Here is a 14,475-nt window from a genome sequence, read left to right as displayed (position 1 = left end):
GTAAATAAGAACATTAGACCTAAATGCCGTGGTCTACCTGCTGGAAACACGGGACAGCAAGCTTCGGTGCAGCACGCTCAGCAGGTATTGGGTTGCTGCGGGTGCTGGCTGGCGTCCTCGCGGTCCGGATTCAGCGTCGGTGTCACCGTTGTGGGCGTGGCGGTGGGGTAAGCCGAGCCAGGGGAGACACCAGGAAAGACGTGTGGAGCAGCGCAGGATTGCGGAGCCGGCGTCGGAGCCCTGAAAGAATGGCCCCTAAGGCGGCGGCGGGAGTATCGGCAAAAGCCACGGCGGCGGCTAGGAGGAAAGCCCAAGCAGTCCAGCCAGCAGAGCAGCCGGAGACGGAATTAAAAGGGGATGAATCCCCAGCCAAGTTGTGCACACCCCCAGGAGAGGCATTAAAAAAGAGGAATCACGCCTCTGCAAGATCACGGCAAGTGACTCCTTCCATCCCTGAGTTGTTCGCCCGAAGTGGCAAGGGGCAGAACGCTAAGGATGGGAGCATCGATGAGACCGCTACTCCTGCGCCCGCGCCACAGATGGTCATGGCTTCAGGTATGATTGCGGCACGCACCCCCCTGCCAGAGGATACAGATGATCAGAATGATGACCTGACGGAGGAATCAATAATGGTGGTTGAAAGAGGGCAAGAGCGTACAGGGACTGATGGGCTAATTTTAGATAATGCTGATAATAAAACCGTGGCTGAAGCAGTACTGGGAAGCCAACTTGAGCTGGTATCAGGGCAAGAATGCAGTGCTGGGGTGGCTGGAGGAGAAGGGGCTGAAGGTTTATGCCCTTCCCTGGCCCTAATGGCCTTAAAGGTCGGCAAGGAGAAGGAGAAGGAAAGTAGCGAGTGCTTTTAGTCCGTCTCAGAGGAGGCAGAATGGTCAGACGATGACCGGAGTTCATCTCCGGAGGGGAGTGACTATGAGTCCGATAGCGATATCGAACAGAATCCCCCTAGCACAGCTAAAAGACCAAATGCTCAAGGGAATGTCCTGGATAAGCCCGTGCGGGATTTAACACTCATCAGCCATGCCACTGCAGGGGAGCCCGAATGCTGAGGCCCCATTAACTCACCCCCCACTCCTTGATGTCATTTATCAGACCATTCTTACGCATAGGGAGGAATCACGCCAGGACAGTCGAAAATCCCAAGCAGCAATGCTTAAGATGCAAGGCGAGGTAAGAAAGCTGTCTAAGGCATATGTCAATGTGGGGGACAGAGTCGCAAACTTGGAGGAAAGGATTGTGGCAACTGAATCAGAGGCCGCCGCAGCCACTACCAAAGTGGAGTCTCAAAGCACTCAGGTCACTGACATCCAGTGGAAACTGGAGGACATGGAAAACAGGCTAAGGCGTAACAACCTACGGGTGCTGGGGATACCAGAAGGTGCCGAGGGGTCTGATGTTAGGTCCTACATGATTAATCTCTTCTAGACAGCATTCCCAGAACTCTCTGAATAGAACTGGTCGGTGTAAATTCAGAGGAAACTTCGTACTCCGTTTAAGGTCCGCCCCGGGGCAAAAAGTAGCGACAAGCCAAGGGCAGTCCTAATATTTCTGGGCAACTTTATTCTTCGACAAGTCATATCGGAAAAAGCCCGACCGGAGGCAAGAAGGTCCAGCGAGGGAGTGTCGTTCTTTGTTAGGCCAGACTTTTGCTACGTAACAGTTGAAAGGCGCTGGAGGCTGAGACAATTGATCAAACTCTTCCAGGACAAACATCTGCAAGTTTATATTGTCAATCCGGCGCAGCTCAAGGTGGTAAAAGAGGGTTGTGTCCAGTACTTTTCATCTGAAGTAAAAGCAAAGGAGTTTCTGGACTCTCTTGGTAGCTAGCAATGTTAATTAGGAGCATTTAGGGCCCTAAGACTGGACTTTTGGCACTATGAAGGGTAGTTTACGCTACTGTACTGTATTGTATTGTACGTCTATAATTTCCTAACATTATTTCTTCTCTATATATATCATTTCACTCAGGCTTGTTTCTTTTTTTCTTCTCGCTGGGGGAAGTAATATGGTATTTAATGCCTTTTTGTAATTGTTTAAAGCACCTACCTCACTGCTGCTGCATACGCGCATCACAAGCACAGACCTAGGTCTGAGCGCTTCACATGGGAGGGAGAAGGGGGGGAAGGGTAGGGAGGGCATCGTGGGGGGGGGAATCCAGGGGGGGCAGGGAGGTAGTGGGGGGGGTAGCACGGGGGGGAAGCAAAAAAAGAGAATTTATGGTACAAAGGTTGATCTGCTCCCTAGTGTAGGTTATGGTATTTCTGCTAGAAGCATTCTTTCCATCCAGACGTTGGCACTAAAAATGAAGGAAATGTTCAATCCCAATAATGTCGAGCCTTAGTATATATTCGGTCAATATTGGAGGGCTTAATGACTGGAGAAAGAGGTCCAGATTGTCCGAGTTTGTTAAAACAGAACCCATCGATATTCTGTGTTTACAAGAAACACACCTACCCTGGGCCAAAAAACAGCTACTCAGAATGGGGGGTTTCGATATTATCACATGTTCATCACAGACCTCAATGGTAAGGGGGGTGGCCATTTTAGGTAAAACTGTGCTTGGGGGGCCAAACGTACTAAGGCTGATGTGTTAGGTAGATGGGCTTTGGCTGAGATGGGGTGTGGTATAATGATATACTGGATATATGGCTCTAACCAAGATGACCCTGAAGTCTTCGAAATATTGGAAAGGGAACTGTCAAGCTGGCCTACCCCCATTCTGCTATGCGGAGATCTGAATATATCAGCTGACCTGGTCAAGAAAAGTTTGTATGTAGGGCGGAAGCAGAGAGTGTTCAGAGCGCTAGGCTCCCTGATGCAGTCGCATGGGTTAGTAGATGTATGGGGAACAAAGGAGCCTGACGATCCCGGGTTTACATATTTTTCAATGCCTTACCAGAAATACACCAAACTGGATTATTTTCTAATCTCATCTACAGAAATGAGCAAAGTTAACATCAGGAAGCTCCCCAAGGTTCTATCAGACCATAGCCCGTTGGCAATAAGATATGATGGTGTAAGGCCTGCCAAGAAAAAAAGGGTCTGGACATTTAATAGAAAACTTTTGGCAGACACTTTATTTATTGAACATCTGAGGAAATGGGCCAGGGAATTTTTTGAGGCCAATCGGTACAGTGCATCCAGAAATAGTGTCTGGGGTGTGTTTAAAGCTGGATTAAGGGGGAGACAATCAGCTATACTGCCCAAGCTAGGAAAAAATTGCAAGCTGATAGAGATAGGCTCATAGCCGATCTGGTAAAAGCAGAAGAACAACATGGGCAGGATATAATACAAGGGAAGGATGGAAAAGAAAGCCAATCGAGAATGAGTTCTATTAAAGCAGAAATACATAAACAGATGGCTGAAAAAGCTGTGTCAGAATATTGGACATATAGAGGGAAGATGTATGAAACAGGGGAACAGGCGGGCAAGGCGTTGGCGCTGAGGATTAGGCAGGATAATACAAAAAATATAATAACCAGTATTCAGGAGAATGGCCGTGAGTTTGTTGATTCGCAGGAGATACTCTGGGTTTTTGCAAACTTTTATCAAACCTTATATAAAGAGGCAGTGGGGGAGGAGCCGCAGGAAGGGTATCCGGATGGAGGACCCAAACTGGGCGAGCTCGAGAGGGAAATGTTGGAGAGCTATATGACTGCCGAGGAAGTGCGTGATGCGCTATTAGATCTAGCTGCTGGTAAGGCCGCAGGGCCAGACAGCATTCCATTAGAGGTGTATAAGTGTTTATCAAGTGAGGTGGTTCCAATGTTATTAGATCTGTTTAATGGAATAATGTGTACTGGAAAATTACCTGAGACATGGAAAGACACAAATATAGTGGTTTTCCATAAAAAAAGGGAAATCGAAAGAAAATCCTGGGTCCTATCTGCCGATCTCCTTTATAAATGCGGATAATAAAGTTTAAGCAAAAATGTTGGCGCCGCGTATGGGGAGGTTCATTGGCGGTCTGGTATCCCCTTGGCAGCATGGCTTCATCCCGGGTCGAGGAACAACCGATCATATTAGAAGAGCAATCTCTCTGTTTGAGGCTCATGCTGTCGGGGGGGAGGGGATCGCCATGATCCTCCTCGACGCGGAAAAAGCCTTTGACCGCGTTAGGTGGCATTACCTGTGGAATGTCCTTGTAGGGAGAGGTTTCGGTCAAAGAATCCTGATGGCCATAAAGGCTATGTACTTTGATCCGGTCGCCAGAATACAGTTGATGGGTGAGTGTTCGGGTAAAATTAAGATAACAAGGGGAACCAGTCAGGGGTGTCCCTGTTCACCCATCTTATTCGCGCTTTACATTGATCCATTGGTTAGACAGATTCTGGGCAATTATGAGATCAAGCCGGCTATAACCAATGGATTTGAGAGTAAAATATTAGCCTACGCGGACGACCTGGCAGTGATTTCATCAGAACCTGCCGAGGCTATGCAGGTACTGGTGGAAATCACCAAGGAATTTGGGCGACACTCTGGATACCGCCTGAACGAAGGGAAAACCCAAGTATCTGAAAGAGACACGTTAGTGATAGATTCCTTACCTTAGAATATCCCCAGGCGTCAGACTGGATCCGGAAAGTTTTGCGTAGCAGTACCCTTGCGCGTCGGTAGGCGTCTGCGGCTCCGTGTCCGTCGTGGGCGCCGTGATGACGTCGTCGGAGTACTTAGACGCCGCCTCCGCGTGCTGACGTCAGTTCTTCTTTTTTCCGCGCCAGCCAGCGCAGATCTGGAAAAAGCAGTTCCCTGGTCATTTTTTGACTAACTTTTTGGATCTTTTTGATCTCTTTCGAAGTCTTCACGACTCCGACGGTGCCGTTAGGGATGCCCGGCTTCAAGCACTGCGGCGGTTGCGAACGACTCATGTCGGTTACGGATCCGCACCGACTGTGCCTGACGTGTTTGGGCGTCGACCATGACGACGAGGCCTGCTCCGACTGTCGGGCCCTCTCGAGGAAGGCCAGGCGGGAGCGGTCCTGCAGGCAACTCGAGATCCGCCAGTCGGCCCGCGCCATGTGAGGTCCCGGTCCCGGTCCCACGGGAGGTCGAGGGACAGGTCGCGGCGGCGGAGCCGTCACAGCTCCAGGAGTCGGCGCCACTCCTCCGGGTCCAAGTCATCAGGTAAGAAGCATAAGAAGTTGAAGAGACATCATCGCTCTTCCGACTCCCCCCGACGCTCGCGTGATGCGGCCGGGGGTTCGGGTGACACCGCCCACGCGGCTCCTCAGGAGTCGCGGGCGCCGCGTTCGGCTCCATACCCCCCGGTCCCTGGGCTGAACGCGACGCCGGAGGAGATAGAGCGCTTCCTCATGGCCATGAGGTCCCTTTCTTCTCCGACGGGTTCCGCGGCGCCTTCGGGCCCAGCGAACCCGTCTGGGGCCCTAGTGGGTCGGGCACAACCCCGACGTCGTCGGGTGCTTCGGCCTCGACGCCGCCGGTGTCTTCGGCGCCGCAGGGCTCTGCGATCCCGACGCCGCCGCTGCCCTCGGGCTCGGCGCCGCAGGGTTCGGCGGTCCCGGCGTCGTCCGTGCCTTCGGGTCCGACGCCGCAGGGTGCCGTTCGGCCCTCGTCGGGCGATGGAGCTTCCCCGGTGGACCTTACGACCCCCCCGGGGTCGGTCCGCGTGGTGTCCCCGCCGGCGTCGGTCCCGGCCGACGCCGTCCCCAATACCTCCCCTCTATGGGTCCCGACGTCGGGACAGCGCCAGTCGGCGCCGATCCCGACGCCGTTCAGGGATTTCTATCCCTATGATCCATCCTCATTCGCTAACGACCCTGAGTCTCAGGAGATGAGGGAAGAGGAGGACTGGGAGGGGTCTGAGGACCCTCTGACAAGGGAATGTCAGTCTAGCATGGACTGGACAGGAGACCTTGGGGAGGCCAGTGGCCTGGACACCTCTCCAGACACTGGATTCGTCTCTCCTCCTTCCGTGGCTTCGGAGGAGGGCGCTACATATAGTGTGGTGTTGATGAGGGCTGCTAAGGCCTTGGGCCTTGAGCTCCCCGTCGCGGCCGTGAGGACTAATCTCCTTACTGAGGTCCTTAAGCCGCAGTCATGCTCCATGGAGCCAATGCTGCCGTTTAATGAGGCCTTGTCGGACGTTCTGTTGGGCACTTGGTCCAGGCCCGCTACAGGTTCGCCTGTAGATAGGAACGTCGCAAGACGCCACCGCCCGGCTCCGGGCGACCCATGTTTCCTGTCCACCCACCCCACCCCCAAGAGTCTGGTTATCCAGGCCTCTAACTCCCAGACCGCCTTCCCGTCAGCACCCCCTGATCGGGAATCCAAGAGGTACGAGGCCTTTGGCAAAAAGGTCTTCTCGTCCCTTAGCTGTGGACTGCGGTCTTCCAACACCGCATGCCTCTTGGGCCGTTACACCCATTCTATATGGGAAACGGTGGCGGAATTGCTGCCAGAGTGCCCGTTGGAGGTACGGGCCAAACTCGGCCAAGCCCTGGTGGAGGGCCGGGACGCAGCGAAATATTCGATCAGGTGCGGACTGGACACCACTGACTCGCTGGGCAAAGCGATGGCTACGACGGTGGCGATTCGACGCCACGCCTGGCTTAGGTCCGCCAACTTCTCGGCTGATGTCCAGAATACACTCATGGACATGCCGTTCGATGGCCGTCGCCTCTTTGGCGACAAGGCAGACCACGCGCTCGAGCGCTTTAAGGACTCCAGGGCTACGGCCAAGTCCTTGGGCCTCTCGGCCCCGCGCCAGCAAGTGGCTGCTTTTCGCTCCTTTCGTGGCCACGGAAGGGGCGTCCCCACACGTGCCGCCAGCCACTCGCCGCAAACTGTCGTCCAGCGCGGCGGTGGCCGTGGAAACCGCCGTGGAGGCGGTCGGGGAGGCAAGCGGAGCCAGTCCACACCTGCCCCCGCAGCATCCGCCTCTAAACCCTCCTAGTCCGTGCTTTTCGGCCCATGTGACGCCAGTGGGAGGCAGGGTTCGCCATCACCACACTCACTGGCGCACAGTCACTTTGGACAGGTGGGTGCTGCAGATCGTCCAAAGGGGCTACTCCCTCCCCTTCGAGACGACCCCTCAAGCCATGCCACCGCAACACCACCGCGTATCGGGGGATCATTTGCGGCTCCTGCAGGAGGAAGTTTCGGCCCTCTTGGCCAAGGGGGCCATTGAGCGCGTTCCTGGGCCAGAAGTAGGACGTGGTTGCTACTCCCACTACTTCCTGGTACCCAAGAAGGGCAAAGGAGGCCTACGCCCTATCTTGGATCTGAGGAGCGTCAACGGCTTCCTCCGGAAGGAGGAGTTCAAAATGCTGACACTGGCTCAGGTCTTGACTGCCCTAGACCCAGGAGACTGGATGGTAGCGTTGGACTTGCAGGATGCGTATTTCCACATCCCCGTCCTGCCGGCCCACCGGCGTTACCTGCGGTTCACGGTAGGCCACGAGCACTTTCAGTTTACCGTGCTCCCCTTCGGCCTTACCAGCGCCCCACGGGTGTTCACGAAGTTGATGGCGGTGGTCGCAGCTCACCTGCGCCGGTTAGGGGTTTCAGTCTTCACCTACCTAGACGACTGGTTGTTGAAGGTGGGCTCGCCCCAGGCAGTCGTCACCCACCTCCAGACTACGGCGGATCTCCTGCACAGGCTGGGATTTTCCATCAATGTGCCGAAGTCACACCTGTGCCCCTCTCAGAAGCTCCTTTTCATCGGAGCGGTTCTCGACTCGGCGCAGTTTCGGGTTTACCCGCCCGAACAGCGGGTCCGGGATATTCAGGACCTGATCCCGGTCTTCGGGCCGTTATCCCGGGTTTCGGTCAGGTTGACGCTGCGGCTTCTGGGGCTGATGGCCTCCTGCATCCTTCTGGTGCATCACGCACGGTGGCGGATGCGGGCTCTGCAGTGGGACCTGAAGTTTCAGTGGGCCCAGCACCGGGGCAACCTTTCCGACCATGTCCTGATCTCGGAGGGCACTGCGAGACAGCTGCAGTGGTGGCTCACGGACCGCGATTGGGTCAACGGCAGATCCCTCTCCCTTCCCCAACCGGAGCACGTGGTTGTGACGGACGCGTCCCTCCAGGGCTGGGGTGGCTACTTGGAGAGGCGGAGATCAGAGGACTCTGGTCTCCGGCGGAATCCCGGCTCCATATCAATCTGTTGGAGCTGCGGGCGATTCGTCTGGCACTGAAAGCATTCCACCCGTCTGTCCGAGGGAGTGCAGTGCAGGTGTTAACGGACAACACCACCGCCATGTGGTACTGCAACAAACAGGGCGGTGTGGGGTCGTGGACCCTCTGCCAGGAGGCTCTGCGCCTCTGGCAGTGGCTGGAACATCAGGGCGTGACTCTGGTGGTTCAACACCTGGCAGGTTCTCTGAACGCCAGGGCGGACGAACTCAGCCGTCGGTGCTCGATGGATCACGAATGGCGTCTGAACTCGGACGTGGCGCAAGGCCTCTTTCTGCGTTGGGGAGAGCCTTGGTTAGATCTATTCGCCACCGAAGAGAACGCGCAATGTCATCAGTTCTGCGCGTTGGAATTTCCAAGGCGGCACTCGCTCGGAGACGCTTTTCGTCGCGAGTGGAGCTGCGGTCTGTTGTACGCCTTTCCGCCTATACCTCTTCTGCCCAGAGTGCTGAAGAAGATCAAGCGCGACCGGGCACAAGTCATCCTTGTGGCTCCGGACTGGGCACGAAGGTTCTGGTATCCCGAGCTACTCAGTATGTCAGCCGATCCCCCGGTTCGTCTGCCTCTTCGGGAGGACCTTCTGTCGCAGCAGCAGGGGACGGTCCTCCACCCGAACCTGTCCAGTCTCCACCTCCATGCATGGAGATTGAGCGGCGGCAGTTGAGGCCATTTGACTTGCCTCCTGAAGTTTGCAACATCATTCTGGCAGCCAAGCGTCCCTCCACAAAAACGGTATACGCCTGCAGGTGGAACAGATTTGTGGCATGGTGCACAGCAAAGGCTGTGGATCCTCTCAATGCCCCTCTCTCTGAGATTCTTCTCTTCCTTCTTTCTCTTGCCCAGCAGGGCTCTGCTCTGGGCACTATCAAGGGCTATCTTTCGGCTCTTTCAGCCTTTCTGAGGCTGCCTGACCAACCTTCTTTGTTCAAGTCCCCTATAGTTAACAGATTTCTGAAAGGCATCACTCATACCTTTCCTCCTGTTCCTTTCGTGATGCCTCAGTGGGACTTGAATCTGGTTCTAACATTTCTGATGTGTGCTCCCTTTGAGCCACTTCATAACTGTCCACTTCGCCTTCTCTCTTTGAAGACTGCATTCCTGGTAGCCATCACCTCTGCCAGGAGAGTGAGTGAGCTCCAGGCTCTTTCTTGTAAGCCTCCTTTCCTTTCAGTCCATCCGGACAAGGTTGTTTTGAGGACTAGGCCCTCCTTCTTGCCTAAGGTGGTCACGGCCTTCCACATTGGGCAGTCCATCACATTGCCCACCTTCTTTCCGCCTCCGCACCCCTCGAGAGAGGAGGAGAGGCTCCACCGTCTGGACCCAAAACGTGCGCTCTCATTCTATCTGGATCGCACACGCCAGTTCCTGGTGGATGATCAACTCTTTGTTGGGTACGCGGGCGCTAAGAAAGGGAAAGCGGTGCACAAGAGGACCATTTCTCGATGGATTATCATGTGCATCCAGGCGTGTTACTCCTTGGCTAAGAAGGAACCACCTGTTGGGCTGCGGGCTCATTTCACTCGAGCCACGGCCACTACAACTGCCTTGGGCCGAGGTGTGCCCTTGCAGGACATTTGCCAGGCTGCTACGTGGGCTTCGTTGCACACGTTTGCGAGGCACTACTGCCTGGACAGTCAAGTCCGGAGGGATGGCTACTTCGGCCGTTCCGTTCTCCAGGACTTTCTGGTGTGATTATTGGTTGGCAGACCCACCACCACGGGGATGGTATTGCTGGGGTATCTATTCTAAGGTAAGGAATCTATCACTAACGTGTCTCTTTCAGATGCACAAGTTACTACTTGTGTAACGATATATCCGTAAGAGACATTAGTTAGTGATAGATTCCTTACCGACCCACCCATCCTCCCCGTTCTGCGAACCGATATCTAGGGTTAAGGTCATCCCCTTTCAGGGCCCTAGTTTCTTGGCACCAGTGTCGGTTTTTGTCATGGCTCTGCGCTTCTGGCGCGGAAAAGCTGTGGCTAAGAACTGACGTCAGCACGCGGAGGCGGCGTCTAAGTACTCCGACGACGTCATCACGGCGCCCACGACGCCGACGACGGACGCGGAGCCGCAGACGACGCCTACCGACGCGCAAGGGTACTGCTACGCAAAACTTTCCGGATCCAGTCTGACGCCTGGGGATATTCTAAGGTAAGGAATCTATCACTAACTAATGTCTCTTACAGATATATCGTTACACAAGTAGTAACTTGTGCGATATGTCGCACTTGCTAAGGTGCTCTTAGTGTATGAGGGGAGGCTGATGGCGGCACAACAGGTACCCTGCAGGCATTGACCGACACTCTTGGTCAATCCCCTTGCCGATTCACTCCAGGAGGCATACCAGGCAATTCGCCAGCGTATGCTTGATGAGGGAATCCCCTCATACACTAAGAGCACCTTAGCGAGTGTGACACATAGTCGATTAACACTCACTTAATAATAGAATATGATATTTTTTAAACATTGCACTCACTTTCTTATGGTCCTGAGGAAAGCCAGCATAACAAAAGGCACTGGCTGAAACATGTCGACCTACACCGAATGTAGGTGGTCTTAACTTCACCACCACAACGTCCCACTGCCTTGTTTTTAACCGCTCACGGAGACCCGGTTATTAAAATCTAATTTACCCTTGGGTGCTGGGATCACCCTGAAGCAGTTTTAATCTTCACTACTTCACTCACCACACTGCAATCTCAGTAACATACCAGCTCCACTGTACTCCGGTGTCGTAGCACACCCGGGACGCGCTAGGTGTCACTGGGTGGGCCCGATGATGAAGCATGCCGCCAACTAGGTTGGTGGGTGAGGGCTTCATGAACACCTACTAGGTGCCTGCTGATAAATACAGCCTAAAGTCCTGCATAAGTCACCCTTGGCTAGTCCTTGTTGATATCATATATAAACCCCGGACTTCATGTCAGCCGACCTTGAAATAATCTACAGATTTACCCTGGGCGAAGTACTAAGCTACGCTTGTGTAGTTTTCGCTTCTTCGCACTACGCGAATTGCACGTAGCACAGTGCAAACATGCATAGTGTAGCGGTCATTTTTGGCTTCCTCGCGGTCCTCATCGTCAAGTTGGCGATTGCGAGCGAGCAAAATGACATCCTGGCAAGACTTTTTCCTCATTTGCGATCAGCAACATCAAGTTGCCGATCGCGAGCGTGGAAAATAAACCTCCCGGCGAGATTCTCAATGCAGGGAGGGCAGGTTTCGTATTGCGAGGGGTCCCGTATGCTCGCGAACGCTTGCCATGAGAAACTACTAGTCCGTGTTGAGAAAGCTGCCGCTAGAGTAGAAAACTACTCGAGCGGCAGAAAACGACCGCTTGCACTGTGCAAGATGCAGTTGCACTTATTGCACAGTGCGGACGAGGATCCGGCACTGTGTAATCAGTGCGAACAGCATTTTGCACAGTGCACTACGCAGTTCGTGTAACTCGCATAGTGCGAAGTGCACTTCGTGTAGCAACGCGTAGCGCTACTACGCGAACTACACCCAGGGTTACTACAGATATATGCTTGAGGTTATTCTCCATGACGTTTTGGATTTACGCTCAAGTCTATCTTCGAATGTGACAGATCTCTTGTAGCTGCCTTTTAGCGTTCATCCGCCCATGATCAGGTTTGGATGAGGAGTTTGAATGACAGTTGATAAGGGGACGAAGATTTCAACTGTTCGCTACATATTGGGTTTTTTACTTTATTTTCTTGTGTATTTATTGAAATTGTTTACAGGAAATACCATAGGATTGTATGAACTATTTTGTAATTACCTACATATAGAGGCGAGAGTACCTTCATCTTTGAAAGTATCCTGACACATGTGGCTTGGTCGTATTATGGACTTATGCAGCCTAAAAGGGTGATATAATCACTTATAACATTGCTGTGGCAGGTTTTGTTCTTTTGATTTCCTTACTTATTGTTACTCCAGGAGGATGACTAAGGTGAAAGGAGTCTCCACGAGGGTAAAAAGATCTAACCGGCAAGTCAAATGTTTCTAAAGGAGAAGTATGGTAGCATTGTTTTTTCGTCTCATCAGGCCCCCCAAAAAGGGGGCTTCTTTACAGTCTCTGCGTATCAAAGGAATTTTATCTAGAAGTATGACTTCTTCACTGAATTAGAATGTCTGAATAATATCACCCATCAAGTCAACAAGCTGTTTCTGACAAGCATGAAGTTGTTTTTCATGTACCTACGGCGCAGGGATGCTACAAAGGTGTAGGGCTTTTCTAGTTTGATTGTCACTCAGAAATTTCTGGCAGATTTGTTTGCGTAGAACTGTTTAGATGCAGGCTTTGTGAAGAGCCAGTAATCTTAAGAGTGTCTAGCGTGTACTTGATGTATGTTTTCACAAGTGCTTACTTTCACCTGAAAATATAAAAATATACTGTTATTCTTTTGAACCCTTTGATGTCTGTAACTACATTTGGAATATTACCAGTTGAGGAAATGTGTGAATAATTTTTTGTTGAACCTGTAATTGCATGGAAGTTATTTTAAATGTCACCTTTTGTAAACAACAGTAGTGCCCTCCCAATCCCTCTCAGGGTGATGCTGTGTGGGCAGTGTGAGGAGGGACGTTATCCTTCAACATTCCTTTCACAAGCGAGCCCAAACCAAGATGGCTGATCACCATTTGCACTTCTATGCTGTGTCAATGTGCAGCCATTTAATGAGCAATAGGGCAATCATTATGACATCTGCTGACATGTTTCTATACTTGATATTCTCATCGTTGAGCAACATAAGGAAAATTCACTCATATCACCTAGAGGAACGAAAGTTGAACATTAGCCAATTTTTTGCAAATTAGTAAGGGCAGTTGGCAGTGCCAGCAGAACCAATTGGTAGTATTAGAGGGCTTTTACATTACCTTGGTGCTACCATTAGATCGAGGAGAGAGGGAAGCCCGGAAATTGAAATAGACAACTCAGTAGTCTTTCGGGTGAATGTTACAACTACCACAGTGCTTACAAGCAATGCTCCTCAACCTCTGTTTGATTAAGGTCATTCGTTTTCAGCTAAAAGAACTGTGTTTATAGTAATAAAACAGTTGTGAAATATATTTAGCCATGGGAATACAAAGAAGAACTTGCATACATATTATGGCGTTGCATCCTTACTGCCTCTGCATCCGGTTTTTGCACGTATCAAGTTTATTTAAGTGTGATGTTTCTTTTTAGCCAGGGTAATGGCTTATGGAGGACCAAGCCTGGTCTTACTTTCTTCCTTCAGTTGTGATTGATAACTACTTATAGTGAATTTATATTATCTTCCAAGGTCTTTAGGGATGGAGTATTTTTTGCTATTTTAAGATCAATATCAATTGTTTTCTTCTTTCCACAGGGAATGACTCTACATAAAAAAGCTGCAGAAGATAGGCTTGCAAGTACGGGTTCCGGACAGTCCTTCCTGGCAAGACAGAGGCAAGCAACCAGTTCAAGGAGATCATATCCTGGTCACGTCCAGCCAGCTACAGCAAGGTAGAGGAGCCCTACCTTGGAGACACACCCACCATCTGTAACTCCAGTTGTTCTTCGTTTGAACATGAGAGCATTTCAGGAAGCTCAACCAGCGTTATTTCCTTTTGAATTTAGTTTTTTTCTACTACCACACAGTTATGGGCAATTTCAGGAAAGTTTTTTTCTGAAATATCCCTTATTGTCTTGCTAATGTTGCAAGGGTCCTTATTAATACATTTTGTAGTCCGTTCCTCTGTGTCAATTTTAATGTGCCAAAATAGTGTACACCACAAATTGGAGCTTTAACGATAAATTTTACTTTGCTTTTTTTAAACCCTGTGATGTCTGACGTGAAGAAGGCTTTTCTGTAAGCATATTCCTGTGTTAGACAATTATCTTTAACTTTATACAAGTGCTTATCGATTGACATGCTTGACAATACTATTTTCAAAGGGAAGTTCTCTCCTCTCTATGTATCGCATTTATAGGACAACACAGCTTTGAGCATCCAATTTTTTGAGTCTTCAATGTCATGAATCCATACTTATTGATCAGACTAAACTAAATGCTGCAACATGCCTGCCATTTAAAACTCCTATACTTTGAGGTACTGTAATGGTCACCTCTGGCCAGTGGCAATACAATTAAATATTTAAAGTTGCAGCTCATGTGTTTTGTTTAAGTAACAATTTCTCATCTTTCAGCTACTTAACTAAGAAAAGACTCTTCTCTACGAATTTCCGAATTGATATATTCTTTTTTTACTGTAACTCCATATCGAGCACATGTTTGTATACCTCTAATATGTAACCATCGTTTATAG

At 51.2% G+C, this 14,475-nt stretch overlaps 1 protein-coding gene across 3 annotated transcripts in view; it reads left to right on the top strand.

The window, feature by feature from the left end:
- Nucleotides 1-14,475, top strand: part of HOOK3 (hook microtubule tethering protein 3) — a 1,217,139-nt gene that overhangs the window by 1,187,230 nt on the left and 15,434 nt on the right. For 2 of the 3 annotated variants that reach the window (XM_086961833.1, XM_086961832.1), the window contains one exon: nt 13,537-13,673. In XM_086961833.1, coding sequence (XP_086817959.1) covers nt 13,537-13,673 — 137 coding nt within the window. Of the gene's footprint in view, nt 1-13,536; nt 14,321-14,475 lie in introns of those variants that run through there. The other variant, XM_086961834.1, reaches the window with a different exon arrangement.

Source organism: Lissotriton vulgaris, chromosome 3_1, assembly GCF_964263255.1.
Source record: "Lissotriton vulgaris chromosome 3_1, aLisVul1.2, whole genome shotgun sequence".
Lineage (NCBI taxonomy): Eukaryota > Metazoa > Chordata > Amphibia > Caudata > Salamandridae > Lissotriton > Lissotriton vulgaris.
This window is presented reverse-complemented; position numbering and strand designations above follow the sequence as displayed.